Consider the following 15285-nt stretch of genomic DNA (forward strand, 5'->3'; position numbering starts at 1 on the left):
TTTATGGGAAAAAAATAGAAGAGATTCATTTTGAAAAAGCTAAAAATAAGTAGTGGTAAAAATGAGTATGCAAGCGTGCGGTGGGTGGTCTAATCGGACTTTGTTTATAATTTCTCTCTTTCATAATAAGGTAGTATTGCTCTTTGGTGGCTTCTTTTTACTCAACTTTTATCAATGTAAAGTGAATAGAGCGAGAGAATGTAAAAAAGATTTCTCCAATCCCAATACTTGAAAATGCAAACTCTTTACTTTTTAAGATGTGCCGTCTGCTTCTGTAGAAAATTACTATGCATCCATTTCAACTTAATAAATATCTCTTTTGGGAACTGTTTGCTCCAATTTCCCAAATAGTATAAAACCACCAACTTGCTTTTGATCCATTTTTGTATCACAAAATCTTGCATGATTTGAGACGTAAGTGCTTGACATCCATGTTTGAATATAATGGATAAATTATTGGATATACACTAGTAGTTCATATGCTAACAGTAAAAGCCAATTATCTGTCACTTATAAAAAAATTGGCTGTATGGAGAAATAAACAAAAAAGAAAGGATTGAGGTGATGGTGGTGGTCATTATCTTTTCAGTACAAAATTCGGATACCTTGTCGTTATTCCATGTTTTTCAAGACTAAAGTATGTATGTAAGAAATAAAGTACAAGTAGTTAAGAACACAGTCCAAATACACAGAATTATGCTACTTATACAATTAATTTGACACTATATGAGTTGGAAGGTATTCTGCCATTGGTTTGGAAAATTATTTTTGAAATCGATGGAAAGAATCTTGAAACCTCACATATTATCAATCTACTTGTACGAATTCATTGTGCAAGTAGATTAATTCTCAAATACACACCTCAAAAATGTAATAGAAAACAGCAATGTTGTATCTTCGGCTAAAACAATCATCAATAATATTCCATGTGTTACACGTCTCTGTTTCGATCTTAATTTTTCATTCATCCGAAATTAGTTTGAAAAAATACAATAATCCATATGATCGACCCTTAGTCTTTGGCATTCAAATGTGTGCATTAGTGTTTATCAGTTTTTGAATTCAGGCGGTATCAACTATTTATATATTTATCATGTGAAGAGGCAAACATAAGCTTGTTGGAGTAAATTCAACTAGGTGTCGTGGATAAATTTCATGAGTACAATATACAATAGACTGGCGATGATCTATATTAATAATGAATTGTATTACTCTTTCTTTTATAGCATTATTTAGTAATGACTAATGATGTAAATATATACATTTTTCTCCCAGGATTAGAAATTGTTATAGAAGATCGATAGTTAACATTCTATTTCCTTTTCTTTTATTAATTATCAATTAATTAGTTAATGTGATTCATAGGACTTGATATTGACACGGTTAGACAAGATTCAGACTTCTGGTCTGTAAAGCAACTGTCCTAAGCCGTGTACTACAAGAATTTTCATTGATATGACAATTGTAATTTTTTGAAATATTCTTATTCTTTTAACTTATAAGAAAAGTTATCTGTTACGTAAATTTACCAACGTGACAAAGAGCTGTGATTAATGTAATTTGACTAAAGAATATGGTAAAATAATTTATTATAGTTTTTGATGCAATATGATGTCCAATCGCCTACAATTCTCCATGTTTTTTCATGTTATTCATTAATTAGTTAAAGTCCATACATTGTAAAGCAAGGAACAGACATGATACTAACCCCTACACAAAATTTTGTATATAATGATAGATATATATTGATCAATTGTGGTTTATAATTCTGATATGATATATATATAGCTATAATCATTGTCGGTGATAATTGAAACACCTCATATTAAGTTACAAGAACAAATTATGATATCTACATTGTAAATATAGCTAGCACTAATGTTGGGTCGACAAATTTTTTAAGTATGATGGTCGTAGTTACATGTTGAATAATAGCGGTGACTGAGTGAATATTATAGCTTTCACTTTCTTAATCCATTTATTTTAGACTTTTAGATTATATTATTACTTTGTTTAGGATGGTTGTCATCGTGTTTTATGTTTATTATTAATTGATTGATTTGAGTGGGGGTTATTGTTAGACGTAATTATGCCTATATGCTTAGGATTTGAATTTGTTGTGGACATATTTAATTATATAAGTTGTTCAATAGAATTTGAGCATTATTATTCAGTAGAACTAAGTTTAGTTACATCTACAGTAAATTTATTTTGTTTGATATGTAAGAAGTTATGGAGATGTATTTAAAAAGTAGTAAATGATTTCATTATACAGCATTACAAAGTATGAAAACTAACAATGATAATTTTTTTTGATAGTTTTATGTTATTTTGTACATATTTTTTTTTATTCTAAAGTTTTTCTTAATTAATTTGTACACCCATTGAACTGACTTCTAGCTCCGTCACTGAACACTGAAATATATCGTCGAGTCTTGAATAACAATAAAAGACTTTTCTAGAGGTATATTAACATTTAGGAACGGTTAGTTTTTTATGCATTGTGAGTTTGGTTAACCTAGGTTAAGTGGTTTCATTTGACAAGAAAATACTAAGTGCTTATTTGGATATTTTATCTACTTTTTAATTGGTTAAAGTTCAATTTTAATTACACCTTTTATTGAACATATAATTTTATCAACTTTAATAAAAGTCTGTTAAATGTATTTTTTTTTATTTAATGAAAAACTTTGTTACATCACCTCTAAAGCTTCACCTCTCACCATTAAATTCGTATTCATGGCCAGAATAATCATTATATGAGGACAAAACAAAATCTGATAATATTGACAAAATATTACAACTCAAAGGATATTTAGGTTTGGATAGAAGGAATGTGAACGCACCAAACACCCATCAATCAACAATAAAACGCGCTGAAATTCGTTTCATTCAAAGATCTGTCTTTGCCTATCCAATAGAGTTCATTATCCTGTACCTACTCGTTTTGAAAGAATGTCTTTGCCAGGTTTACCTTGGAAAAAGAAAAAGATAATTTTATAAAAATTATTATTATTAAAGTAAAAAATTATATAACTATAATAAGGGGCACTTCCAAGAACGAAGTTTATGCTAAAATTGATCTCCTACCTTATGATTCCTTGAATTTATTACCAGATAACCATATCTAAGGTTCTCTTACTACGTCAATAATGAAATTTGTTTATCCTATCCGTTAAGGATAAGAGATCATAATTGAAGTTTTTGCAATTCATTTTGCATTTATATAGCCATCCCATTTTTTAAAATTTATATTTTCTCAAACTCAAACTCAATTTCAATTACATATTTTATAGGATCCACAAATTTTTTAACCACATATTTTGCTATTTTTTACCGAAATCTATTAAAAATTTATTTTTTATGCAAACCAAGCAAGGGATTAATAGTATTGTTGAAGAGTGAAGACCCTTCTAGGGTTTACACTAGACAACTGTTAATCTATTAAATGAACATGACTTCCCTAGCGAAGTAAATCGAAAATTATAATAGTGGTTTAAACTATTTAGTAGAAAGGGAAGTTTTAATAGAAAATTTATTAATAAATAATAAAAAAAGGAAGTAGATTGACATGCGACAATATTATATGCATGTTTGGAATTGCTTAAGTTATAATTTAAGCAGAAAGTTCCAACAAATATGTAAATAAAAAATGTTAATAATATATGGGTTTATAAAATGTGTGGATAAAAATATATTTGATCAGATTCAAATATATTTAAGTTTTGCTAAACATCCAATAACAAAGACATTTATTTATTATTTTATTCTCTAATTTTAATTAATTTGTTCAATTTAATAATCACTGCAAACAACTAATATAATTTATACGAGGTTTTTAAAATTAACGCCCAAATATTTTTTTTTAGTACTTTGAAAATATATAGCGTGTTGAATTATTTTATCTAAAAGTTTTAAAAAGAGGTTGTTCAACATTGTGTCTGAGTAAACAAATAGTGTTCTAGTTTTACAGCTACTTATTTATAAATTTGTGTATTGTCTGAAAGTTTTTAAATGATTTTGTTTAACATGGTATTAGAGTAAATAAAAATAATGTTCTAATTTTACTTCTCCTTATTTATAAATTATCTAAAAGGTTTCCAACAACGTTGTTCATAGGTAATAGAATAAACAAATATATCGTTCTAGTTTTATTGACACTTATTTATAAAATTTGTATATGCTCGATTAAAGAAATAAAGATGGATGGATGTATCAAAGATAAAATTATCCAAAGAAATATGCTTGTGACCTTTCTAACATCTCAAGTTTAATTAATCTGCAATAATCAATGTTCTTGCTGTAAAGAATGTGCAATAATTATTTTTATTACTTATTGCAATTTCTTTCCCCCCCTAAAAAACACCTAATAACCATATGTTATGTGATTTTCTCACCCTACAAGTTTAATTTATTAACACATTCGAAATATATGAAACATTGCTGCTTGAATATCTAAGTTCATGTCTGAAAATAAAAGCACTAAGATTGATTTTGAGTTGTCTTAACTCTATAAACTCCATCTCTACATGAAATGAACAATTTGAGATTTTGTAATAGCTTGAATCCTTTTTAAAGCGACTATAAAACCAGGGTTTTCAAGAATGGTGAAAATGCTTCATAGTTTCATGTCAAAATCGACATGCCAGCACAATGTGGGTTGTGGGTGGCGAAATTATTGAAGAAAAATTTGTGTGGTACGTTCAATCAAACACAGCGAATAGAATAAGAGGGGAAAAAAGTAGAAAAGGAAAGGAAAGAAAATCATAATTGGTTATGCAGATTAGAAGTTAATCAAGTGATAAACAAGAAAAGTTGTGTTCCATAAATAAATAAACCGTGTTTTCTAGATTGAATAATATATTGTCTCCTTAATTGGCCTTAATGGCATGGAAGGGTCTTCCAACCATTACATAAGGAGTAATTGAACTTTCAACTATTTTTTCTCAATATTTCTAATTTTAAATTTTATAACACATAGATCCAAATAGAATAAGGGGCAGGCGTACAATTTCTTGCTTTGAGTTAGAATTAAGCTACTTGTATAGACATTGTGTACATCTTGATTTACACCTTCTATGTGTCAAAATTCTATCAACGCACCAAAATCTATCAACTCACATGGCGTAAACGAATATGCCAATCTTGATGTACATATAACGTGGTTGAGTTGGTTATCGTCGAAGGAGCTCGAAAATGGTCAATTTCACCTTTAAAAGTAATTCTTTATATTTTAAAACGATTATACCTCTAGTTTCAATTAAAACTAAAAAGAATATTTTTTTTCCCTATCCAAAACTCCACAAGTGAGAGGTAGAAAAATGGAAAAAAGGGTGCTTGGAAAAATAGGTAGTTGGAAAACCACATTGTGTACATCTTGATTTACACCTTCTATGTGTCAAAATTCTATCAACGCACCAAAATCTATCAACTCACATGGCGTAAACGAATATGTCAATCTTGATGTACATATAATGTGGTTGAGTTGGTTATCGTCGAAGGAGCTCAAAAATGGTCAATTTCACCTTTAAAAGTAATTCTTTATATTTTAAAACGATTATACCTCTAGTTTCAATTAAAACTAAAAAGAATATTTTTTTTTCCCTATCCAAAACTCCACAAGTGAGAGGTAGAAAAATGGAAAAAAGGGTGCTTGGAAAAATAGGTAGTTGGAAAACCGTAAGAAAACGTGCAAAGAAAAATATAGTACGGTAGAAAGTAACTAGTAAGCCAAAACATTTAGGACTATAAGCAAAAAAATCATTAAATTGAAATTGCATTTTTTTGAACCTTCAATTTGGCTAGATAGATAGAAAGTAACAACCACCTGAATACGAAAAATGGCGAGATAGCATCATATGGCGTATTAAGGTCAGGCAAATTGAGAAGTAGGTTGTAAAAACTTAAACATTACATTAGACTTCGCGAATAGATAGAAGTGGAGCAACCACCTAAATGTAAAGGATACAAAGATAGTAATCTGACGTTTTGAGAATGAGCAAATTGAGGTAAAAAAATCATTAAATTGAAATTGCATTTTTTTGAACCTTCAAGTTGGCTAGATAGATAGAAATTATCAACCACCTGAATACGAAAAATGGCGAGATAGCATCATATGGCGTATTAAGGTCAGGCAAATTGAGAAGTAGGTTGTAAAAACTTAAACATTACATTAGACTTCGTGAATAGATAGAAGTGGAGCAACCACCTAAATGTAAAGGATACAAAGATAGTAATCTGACGTTTTGAGAACGAGCAAATTGAGGTTGGATTGTAAAAATTTAAGCATTACATTAAACTTCGAGAATAGATAGAAGTAAATAACCACCTAAATGTCAAGGATAAATGGATGGAAATGTAACGTTATCCGAGGTCGAGCGAAAGATGGATTGTAAAAACTTAAGCGTTACATTAGACAAAAGAATAAGGACATAATATGCAATTTTCCATGTCATTAATGTTAATTAGCTGGTCACACGTGGCATTTAACATAAGTGAAACCATAAAAATGATAGCAAAAATGTTGAGTTGACAGGTTAAATATCGGTCAAACATAAAGTTTTGTGGAAGTGTGCGAGGGAGCCCACACAGTGGAAGAAACGGTGGAAATCCATCATTAGCTCAAAGAAATTCTCATCATTCGCTCGTGTCAATGGGCCACCCTTTCATTCACCACTCATTCACTACGTGTTAAACCACAAAACTCTCGATCTATTTTCATCCATTCACTACTCATATAGTTTATGTTTTATAGTATAAATTTTGGATAGTTCATTTTTAGCTCAAAGAAAATTTTTAATAGTGATATTTCGAGAATATATGGTTCAAAAGTAGGAAAAAAATTAAATTTATATTTAAAATTATTTTATCCAAATTTTATCGAGAGAACGTGTTATTAAAAATAAATTTAAGAAAAATAAAGTTTTTGTAGAATAGGGTTCAGACAGTGCTAAATTGTATACAAACGCGAATGTGTAAGAATAATAAAATGCAACCATATTTTTATTTTATTTTCTATTCATTTTTTCTTTAATATATTCGAAGTTTTAATACTTTTGCGGCTTTATTTTGAAAGAAATTTTTAAAAAATTAGATTTCTTCAAAATTATTTCAACTTATACATTTTACAAAATCATGACTTTGATCCCTATTTTCAACCACATATTCCTAAATTATCATTTTTACTAGAAAAATCTCTCCTAAATAAACGAGCAAACTTTAGAGCATGCATTCATGACTCCGTCACTTTAATAAACCTTGCACAAGTAATAATTCTAGACAAAATTGAATAGTACAATATATTAAATTTGAGTTTGTTTTCTTCAATTTTCTTAAATATTGCCGAGGACTAGAAATTTTTACTTGTGTGTTTATTAATAAATGAAAATGTCAATCAACCAATATTTTGTTTATTTGAATTTCTTAGCGGAAGATTTGACAAGGACCTCTCCATTCAATTATTTTGAAATAATATTCCAAACTCGTTGTCATTTGATTTTAAAGTAAAATCTAAATAAAAACGAATATTCTTTAGTACCTTATTAAATACTTGAAAGAAGAAGACAAAAAATAAATAAATTTTATGATTTCAATTATAAGACACGTTTCCACATTTTGAATAATTGACTTGTACGTTGTAACTAATATTTGAAGGAAATTGATGTAAATAGATGACTGGCTTCACGTAGGAAATTTTCTTGATCTTTGAATCTGCAATTCCTGACTTTCAAAGACATATTCACATGCATGTCCTCAAATTTAGTTGCACTAATTTAGCCGGGATTTTGTTGTTATTTTGAACAAGCATGTCAATTATCATAATAATATTATTCAGCCACACTGGTGCTTAGCATTTGTCACCCATTTATTTGTCATTACGGAAAAAAAGTCTTCGTAAAATTAATTATTTATTGGACAAAAATAATATGTCATATTCAACTACTTTTCTCCCATTTGTAGACGCACTTGACAACCAAACTTAGTTTTCAATTTGCTTAGAAGCCTTTTTACATTGGAAGTTGTTGATGATATAAAGATGGGTGAATTTATGTGCCAAATAAAGTGAATTCTTTTTCCTCTTCTTTTTTTTAATTATAAAGTGAATTCTGGTAGGCATCATTGTCTTGATAAGTTCATGACTTTATGTTTTTACAGTGGAAATCCCTTTTTCTTTATCTTTTCCTTTTTCTCTCCTTTTTTCCTCTCCTTCGAAAGAAAGAAGGAGAATATGCGGTGGGATGTTAACATGATCGCATTGTGAGAAATATGTCATATCATGTAAGGAAAAGTGGGTGCAAATGTGAATGTGGAGAGAAAAAGGGATTAATTTGGTGAATTGATGGCACTGAAATGAAATATCTTACTACTATTAATACTGTAAAACTTTTCATTTTGTTCCTTTTCTAATGTGGTGTTTGCACAAACACTTGACCTCTTCTTAAACTCCATTTGTCTCTTGCCTTTTCCATTTCCACTCTCAATTACCTTTTCATTCCAAAGTGTGTCTTGGGTTCTACCAAGTGAAGACCACACTCTATGATTGATATGTAATTGTAAGAGGTAGCTAAAATATGTTACTATACCCTTCTCAATATATATCTATATCCCTTTTTATGTCAAAAATGGTATGTTCATACTATCATTTGCAATGTGCTAAACTGTCAAATATATATTAGGGAGATAGAATAACAAGTTTCGGTGAGCTAAAATCCACGAGAGCACAATAACTTCGATAATTTAGAGCATCTTCGATTAGTCAATGGATGTTACCTAAGGAAAATAGACAATGTTTTAAAAAATTCAACTCCTACACAATCGGACAAAAACTTTGTCAAGCTGATATTATTAACATTCAAAAAAAAAAAAAATTGTCTAAAGCTCCATCTAAATTTAAGAGATCTATTTAACGTGCTAACTCAACAAAATTTATATTTCCTATGCAAATTTAGATGTAGTTTTTTATTTTAATTCTAAGAAAATAAAAGACACCTTTACAACATTATTGGAAATAGAACCTATCGGAGACCAATTTTAAACTTGAGTGTTTTTCATTAGAAATCAATTACACTTAAATTAAAAATCTCTCAACTTGCATGCCACTTAGATGAAAATTAGAGGAACGCATTGGAGACCTCTTAGTCATCATTTATGGACATTTACAAAAATCAGTGTTACATACACAAGGACTAGGCGAGAGGGAGGGATATGGAAACAAACTTGCATATGGGGAAAACGTGGAAAATTTTTACCACCTACCTTTTTATTTTATTTCTTGTCTTTCTTAATGATTTAATTAGTATTATGAATAATCTTGTTAAAAGAATTGAAGTATAATATAATAAAAATAAGAAACTTCTTATTATGTCTAGACTCAAAAAATTTGAATACCTAATCGAAGTCTATAGGAATCATCAGGAGCATACCTTTTTATTTTATTTTTTGTCTTTCTTAATGATTTAATTAGTATCATGAATAATCTTGTTAAAAGAATTGAAGTATAATATAATAAAAATAAGAAACTTCTTATTATGTCTAGACTCAAAAAATTTGAAATTAGATTGTGTGACCTATTTTTATTTTGGTTGAACAGTCCAGCTATAGGTACAGGATAGTCTTACCCGAATGAGTACATAATTTCAAAATCGCTGACTTGACTGTTAAATCCAAAAATAAAAAATAAAAAATAATAAAAAATAATACAGAAAAAACCGTTGAAGTGGTTGTTAATCAAAAAATGAAAAACTTTCACAATTTAAAAAAAAAAGAGCTCTTTCGTTATTTCCCCTTTTCGCCACCGTCATTCCAAACCAAACCAAATCAAACCCAAATCGAGACTGGTCCCCACACTAACCTCCACCATTGGCCGAAACCGAAAAGAAGCAAAGAACATAGATCTCCTTCTCCTTCGACGGAATTTGATTCGTTGTTTGACATACGTTGGAGTACCAACAATCTCCTTCTTTGATGGAATTTGTAGCGAACATTCGGTAAGCACCGGATTTGGTTTATATGGGTGTGTCGTTGTTGTTGGTCATAGGTATATTTGCCTAATTCGACAAAAACTGTGGGTATTTATGGTTGTATTTGACCATACCTTTCGAGCATAATTCGAGATTTTGTGCACTTTGAAACTAATTGCGTATACAAGTTTGATATTATCTAGAATGTCACAAATTTATTGCATGAGGTGATTAAAGACTAGAAGTTGTAGATATTAGAATTGCCTTGTTGTGTGTACGGAAATTGAAAATGAACCAGATGAGTGTTCTTATTCGACTTGCTCAAACATTTGATTATCCAATTTGTTATGTAGTTATTTGAAATAGTCATTGCGCTGTGCTGACATTATTTGTATGTGCTTGATATGCAATTTACTATGGCGGCAAATAATCGTGGTGTTTGTCATGGTTGTAGACGTAACGATCATTTGTTCAAGGATTGTCCAAACAAGTGGCTGTGCCCGTGGTGTAAACATGCTTTTGTCAAGTATTTTGTTGTTGCGAAGGAGACTAACAACAAGGGAAAAATGTTCAATTGTTGTAGCATGAATTGCGAATATTGGAAGTGGGTCAAAGAGCGTGAATCAAGTTCCGTTGCAACAATTACATCCACTAAAACTGCAAAGAGCAAATTAGTTCAAAAGGCATCCAGCATGTTTGAAACTATGTGTCGGCTAAGTTATGAGCAAGATGTGGAGATTATAGTCAGAATACAGAAAGGAAAAGTGAGCTCAGAATGAAGTTGCAAAAGGAAATGTGAATGACCGATATATAGTTGTAGGGGACAATGCAGTTGTTATTTAAATTAGGATTTGTTATTTTACTTTGGATAGGTCATTTAATGCTATGTAATTTGGATGTTATGTAATGTATTGTGGTAGCCATGGAGATGTGCACTGAGTATTTCGTTTTGTTTGGTGTTATATTCACTCTATAAATGTTTAGCTAACAAATCATGTCTTCGACGTATAAGGGATCCAATTTATGGTTGCATTGGTGCCATATGGTAGTTACAAAAAAAGGTCTCTAAACTACAAAATGCCTTTGGTTGTGGTGCAAACTAATTTCAAAAATATATTCCTAATTCTATAATCATAATTTAACTTAAAGTTAATGACATTAACATATCCCAAAAAAATAGAGTACGAAATTTATACAACGTGCATCCATTTCAGTTTATACTAAATGCATCCGTTTTAGCGTCTAGACAAACGCAAAAAGAAAAAAAAAAAGAAAAAAAAAAAGAAGGAGCTTCCAACGGATGAACAATGAAGCAAATGGCCATCAACAATCACTATCCCGCGCCACTTCTTTAAAGTTAATGACATTAACATATCCCAAAAAAATAGAGTACGAAATTTATACAACGTGCATCCATTTCAGTTTATACTAAATGCATCCGTTTTAGCGTCTAGACAAACGCAAAAAGAAAAAAAAAAAGAAGGAGCTTCCAACGGATGAACAATGAAGCAAATGGCCATCAACAATCACTATCCCGCGCCACTTCATCACGTAAATGTTGACTATAATAAAGCATCTGTTGTGTAAGCGGAACGTAGAATATGATGTGTGCTGACATGACTTCACGTTGACCATTGAGAATGAAATTTGTTGGTGATAGATAGATGAAAGTGGAATGCAGGATATACTGCGAAACGTCACAACTATCACCATCCCCTACATAAATGAGATTGAAAGAAGTTATTTTACCTCATTATTTATCCACATAAACATTACAAAATGATTTGGGATTAGAATAGAATGAACTGAAAACTTTATATTTTTGGTAACGAAATAAAAGCAACCATTTTCCTCACTTTAATATTAGAGTAGAACCTAAATAGTATGAATTAAAAGCAACCATTTAGTAATTAAATACTAACCAAGAGAAGCTGTGAATATGATAATGGTCGGCGTTGAACTTTGTGGACGTTGAGCTGTTTGGACAATTGATGCAACAACTTCTATATTGGTAGCCCTTGCTTTTAGTCTTTTTCCTTTACTTGCATTTGAGGTTGCCTGTATGTTAGTTGAATTAAATGAGCATCGGTTCAAAAATATCGTTTCGAATAAGTAGGATAATAGAGAAAAAATACCTTTACTTTGTTCGATTTCAACTCTAGTGGGCTTTTCCTCCTAAGTTTCCTTGGAGCACCCTTTCTTTTTGACGTTGTTGGATCTAGTACACTGACGATGCCACTATTTTGCGAAGCGTTCGATTGAGAAGACAATGGAATAGGATGATGTAAAAGCAAATTGCTTTCAAGTGTATACTTCGTCACCCTCAATTCTTTAGCTTTCAAATTTATCCAATCCATTATTAAATGGGTTCAACCTTCATCAACTGCAGCAAGATCTATCACCTCTGAAAAAGCACAACACATATCATTGTATCTCAATTGCCCAAGAGTACTAACCAGCCTGTCATAGCACAACAACCCTCGCATGTGTTCTACTGATATTTCTCTGCCATCTCCATAGTATGTACCTCTCAGATCTTAAAGTGGTGTCATTAGGATGAAGACTACGATCTCATGCCTGCACAGAATTCAATTTCAAGTAATTCACATGTTTCCCTTCGAAATGAGACAGAAAATACAGTTTTTTCTCATGCGTCGTCCTAAAACTTTCCTCTAAAACAGATATGATGTCACAATAAACCTTCCCTATGAACTCATCTTGAACTTTGAAACAGTGAGCGTATGATTTGAAATCAGCCTGAAACTCCTTCTCAACCTTATTTCTCAGTGTCCTTTCATACTGTTCAACAAATTGTCTGAACGAGGTTTTCGAATGCACATATCCATCGAAGAGCGCATTAATGCTCTCACTTCATTGTGTTGTAGACATACTTACCCAGAGGTTTTCAAGAAGTAAGGAACCAACAAGTTCTATTCTCATACAATCCCGACAACCAAACATTATCCCAGAAATCAAATGTATCAAGCATAACTCTCCAACCTTGTTCGAATTTGTCAACAATCTGTGAATCATACACCGGTCCTTGTATAGTAGAGAATATCAAACCCTTCTTAACGTGATATCCAAACTTCTACAATTTTATTCAAAATGTGCCACAGTGCACCTATGCCTTGTATTTGGAAAAACGATTTTAATTGTATTTTGCATAGCCCTGTCTTGATCAATAATTATGCCCTGGGGAGCTTGACCATTTATGCACTCAAGCCATGTCCTGAAAAACTACAAAAAAGTATCTATGTCCTAGTTTGATGACAACCCACATCCAAGTAGTGTTGACCGTCCATGATGATTCACGCCAATAAAGAGTGTGAAAGACATGTTGTACTTATTAGTGAGATACGTAGTATCAAATGTGACAACATCGGCAGACTCTTTATACAATTGCCTACACCTATTATCTGTCCAAAAGACGTTCTTAAGTCGTGGCCCTTCGTCTACATCTATGCTGAAGTAAAATCCCGAATACCGTGCTTGCATATCTGAAAATTAGGATTGTATTGCAACAACATCTCCTTCTCCAAGACGTAATCGTCTCATTTATTCAATATAGTTCCGACAATCCTTCTCCATGCATGTCATATTTTCATATTCCCCCGCTTATACCATTGTGGAGTTATAACTCTTGCGCAACGAAATTCTTGCTATATCATTTACTTCAAGATTTCGTTTTATACTTATACTTAATTCTCAATTGCATTGAAATAACCTAAACTTTGAAGGAATTATTTTATGATTGATGTCAAGGAACACTTTATTAATTTTCCATACTCCAAGATTATCCAAAGATGCAGATATCCTTGCTTTACAATCTGTTTGACTTGTTGGTTGCAATTTCAACGAACCACTTATAGCATAACTTCTTCAGCCTTCACGGACGCATGTCAATGTCACATACTACAGAGCTCCATCATCCCCCTTCTTTGAATTCCTTTTCCTAATTGGAAAACCTACGCTATATGCATATCTTTTATAGAAGTCCAACATCTCTTTTAAACCATTAAACATCATACCCACCTTGGGTACAGTCGAAACATCTCTTCATAATTTTTCATTTTCTACTATGATCACATCATCCGTAACGTTCTCCCTATCACTCCATGAACAAAGCATGATTCTCATCTTCCATAAGCTCTTTTCTTATGACAATTTTGCAACAAAAAAGGTATTACACAACAATAACTAATAGAACAATTCAGTTCATAATGAAATAAAATTAAACTTAATATCATCTATTTTACCATAAATTTCATTTCAACTTTTGATTAACAACAACCTTCAAGTGATATAAGCATGAAAAAATCCACTTCATAGAGAACAAAACATCACACCCTAACATATTGAAAAACATCATTACAACCATATAATTGTTTGCAATGTCACATGTTGCTCAGGTAATCGAAACAGCTTTCCCATATCTAGAACCTTTCTACGTATTTACTTGTTGCAAAATGCAGGGACGCATCAAGTATACATTATAAACAAGAAAGAGATTACCTTTGTCTGCCATCTTGATAGGTACATAGATTTCCTTGATTCTTTGTTGATTCGGAGATGGATAAAGTCGGGCTTTGGTGAAGTAGTTGGATTTTTTGTTGAATGCTACTCGGATTGTCCTCGGAGGGAGTCACATGGGTAAAATAGATTTTGGGGCTAGATTGTAGTCATCAGAGGGAGCCAAGTCGATGAATCAAATTTCGTCACGTGGGAGAATCAGATTTTTGGGGCCGGATTGTTGAGGGAGTTGCTTGATGGCAATTATGATTTTGGGAAAAATTTAGGAATGAATTGATTTTCTCGGTTCATTGCCCTTTTTCACTTCGATTCCAATTTCATTTCCATTTTTTTTTTTTTTTTTTTTTTTTTTTCCATGTAAAATTCAAAAACACATTTGCATGTAGATGTGTTTTTGAAATCCTAAAGGAGTCCTATATAGCTTTTCTATACACATAGCTCTTTTCTTGGTTGAATACGAAACTCAATATTTTACTCTTATTTTAGGGGCTGCTAAAACAAAGAGGTCTTAGGATGCCTTACACGTGGAGCCACTCATGTTGGTGAAAAGTGGTCTAGACCATGTTTGACAATCATTATTTTCGAAATCTTTTTTTTCGTACTAATTTTCAACTATATTCACATAATAAAATATTTTACAAAAATTTAAATTTTTTTCTACTTTTTAACACATATTCTCTTAAAAACAACTATTTAAAACTCTTTTTCTCCCAAATAATGGTTGTCAAATAGGATGTTAATATTTTCTCTTTTTAAGTTTTTCAATTTGAAATATTAGAGCAAATTGTCTTAT

The 15285-nt window shown here is 31.1% G+C and overlaps 1 protein-coding gene across 2 annotated transcripts; it reads right to left on the reverse strand.

Moving 5' to 3' along the window:
* Positions 1–11331: 11331 nt before the first annotated feature.
* Positions 11332–14787, reverse strand: LOC111397292. Of its 2 annotated transcripts, XM_023024141.1 has the most exons (4): positions 14475–14787; positions 12095–12536; positions 11882–12017; positions 11332–11675 (listed from the first exon to the last, which is right to left on the reverse strand). In XM_023024141.1, exons 2-4 carry the CDS (start codon positions 12314–12316, stop codon positions 11479–11481), a joined length of 555 nt encoding a protein of 184 aa, XP_022879909.1. In that variant the 5' UTR covers positions 12317–12536; positions 14475–14787; the 3' UTR covers positions 11332–11478. The 2 variants fall into 2 exon arrangements, with proteins under 2 accessions (XP_022879909.1, XP_022879908.1); XM_023024140.1 differs by having other exon boundaries at positions 12095–14787.
* Positions 14788–15285: the final 498 nt, after the last annotated feature.

Source organism: Olea europaea, chromosome 7, assembly GCF_002742605.1.
Source record: "Olea europaea var. sylvestris chromosome 7, O_europaea_v1, whole genome shotgun sequence".
In the NCBI taxonomy this organism is placed as follows: Eukaryota; Viridiplantae; Streptophyta; class Magnoliopsida; order Lamiales; family Oleaceae; genus Olea; species Olea europaea.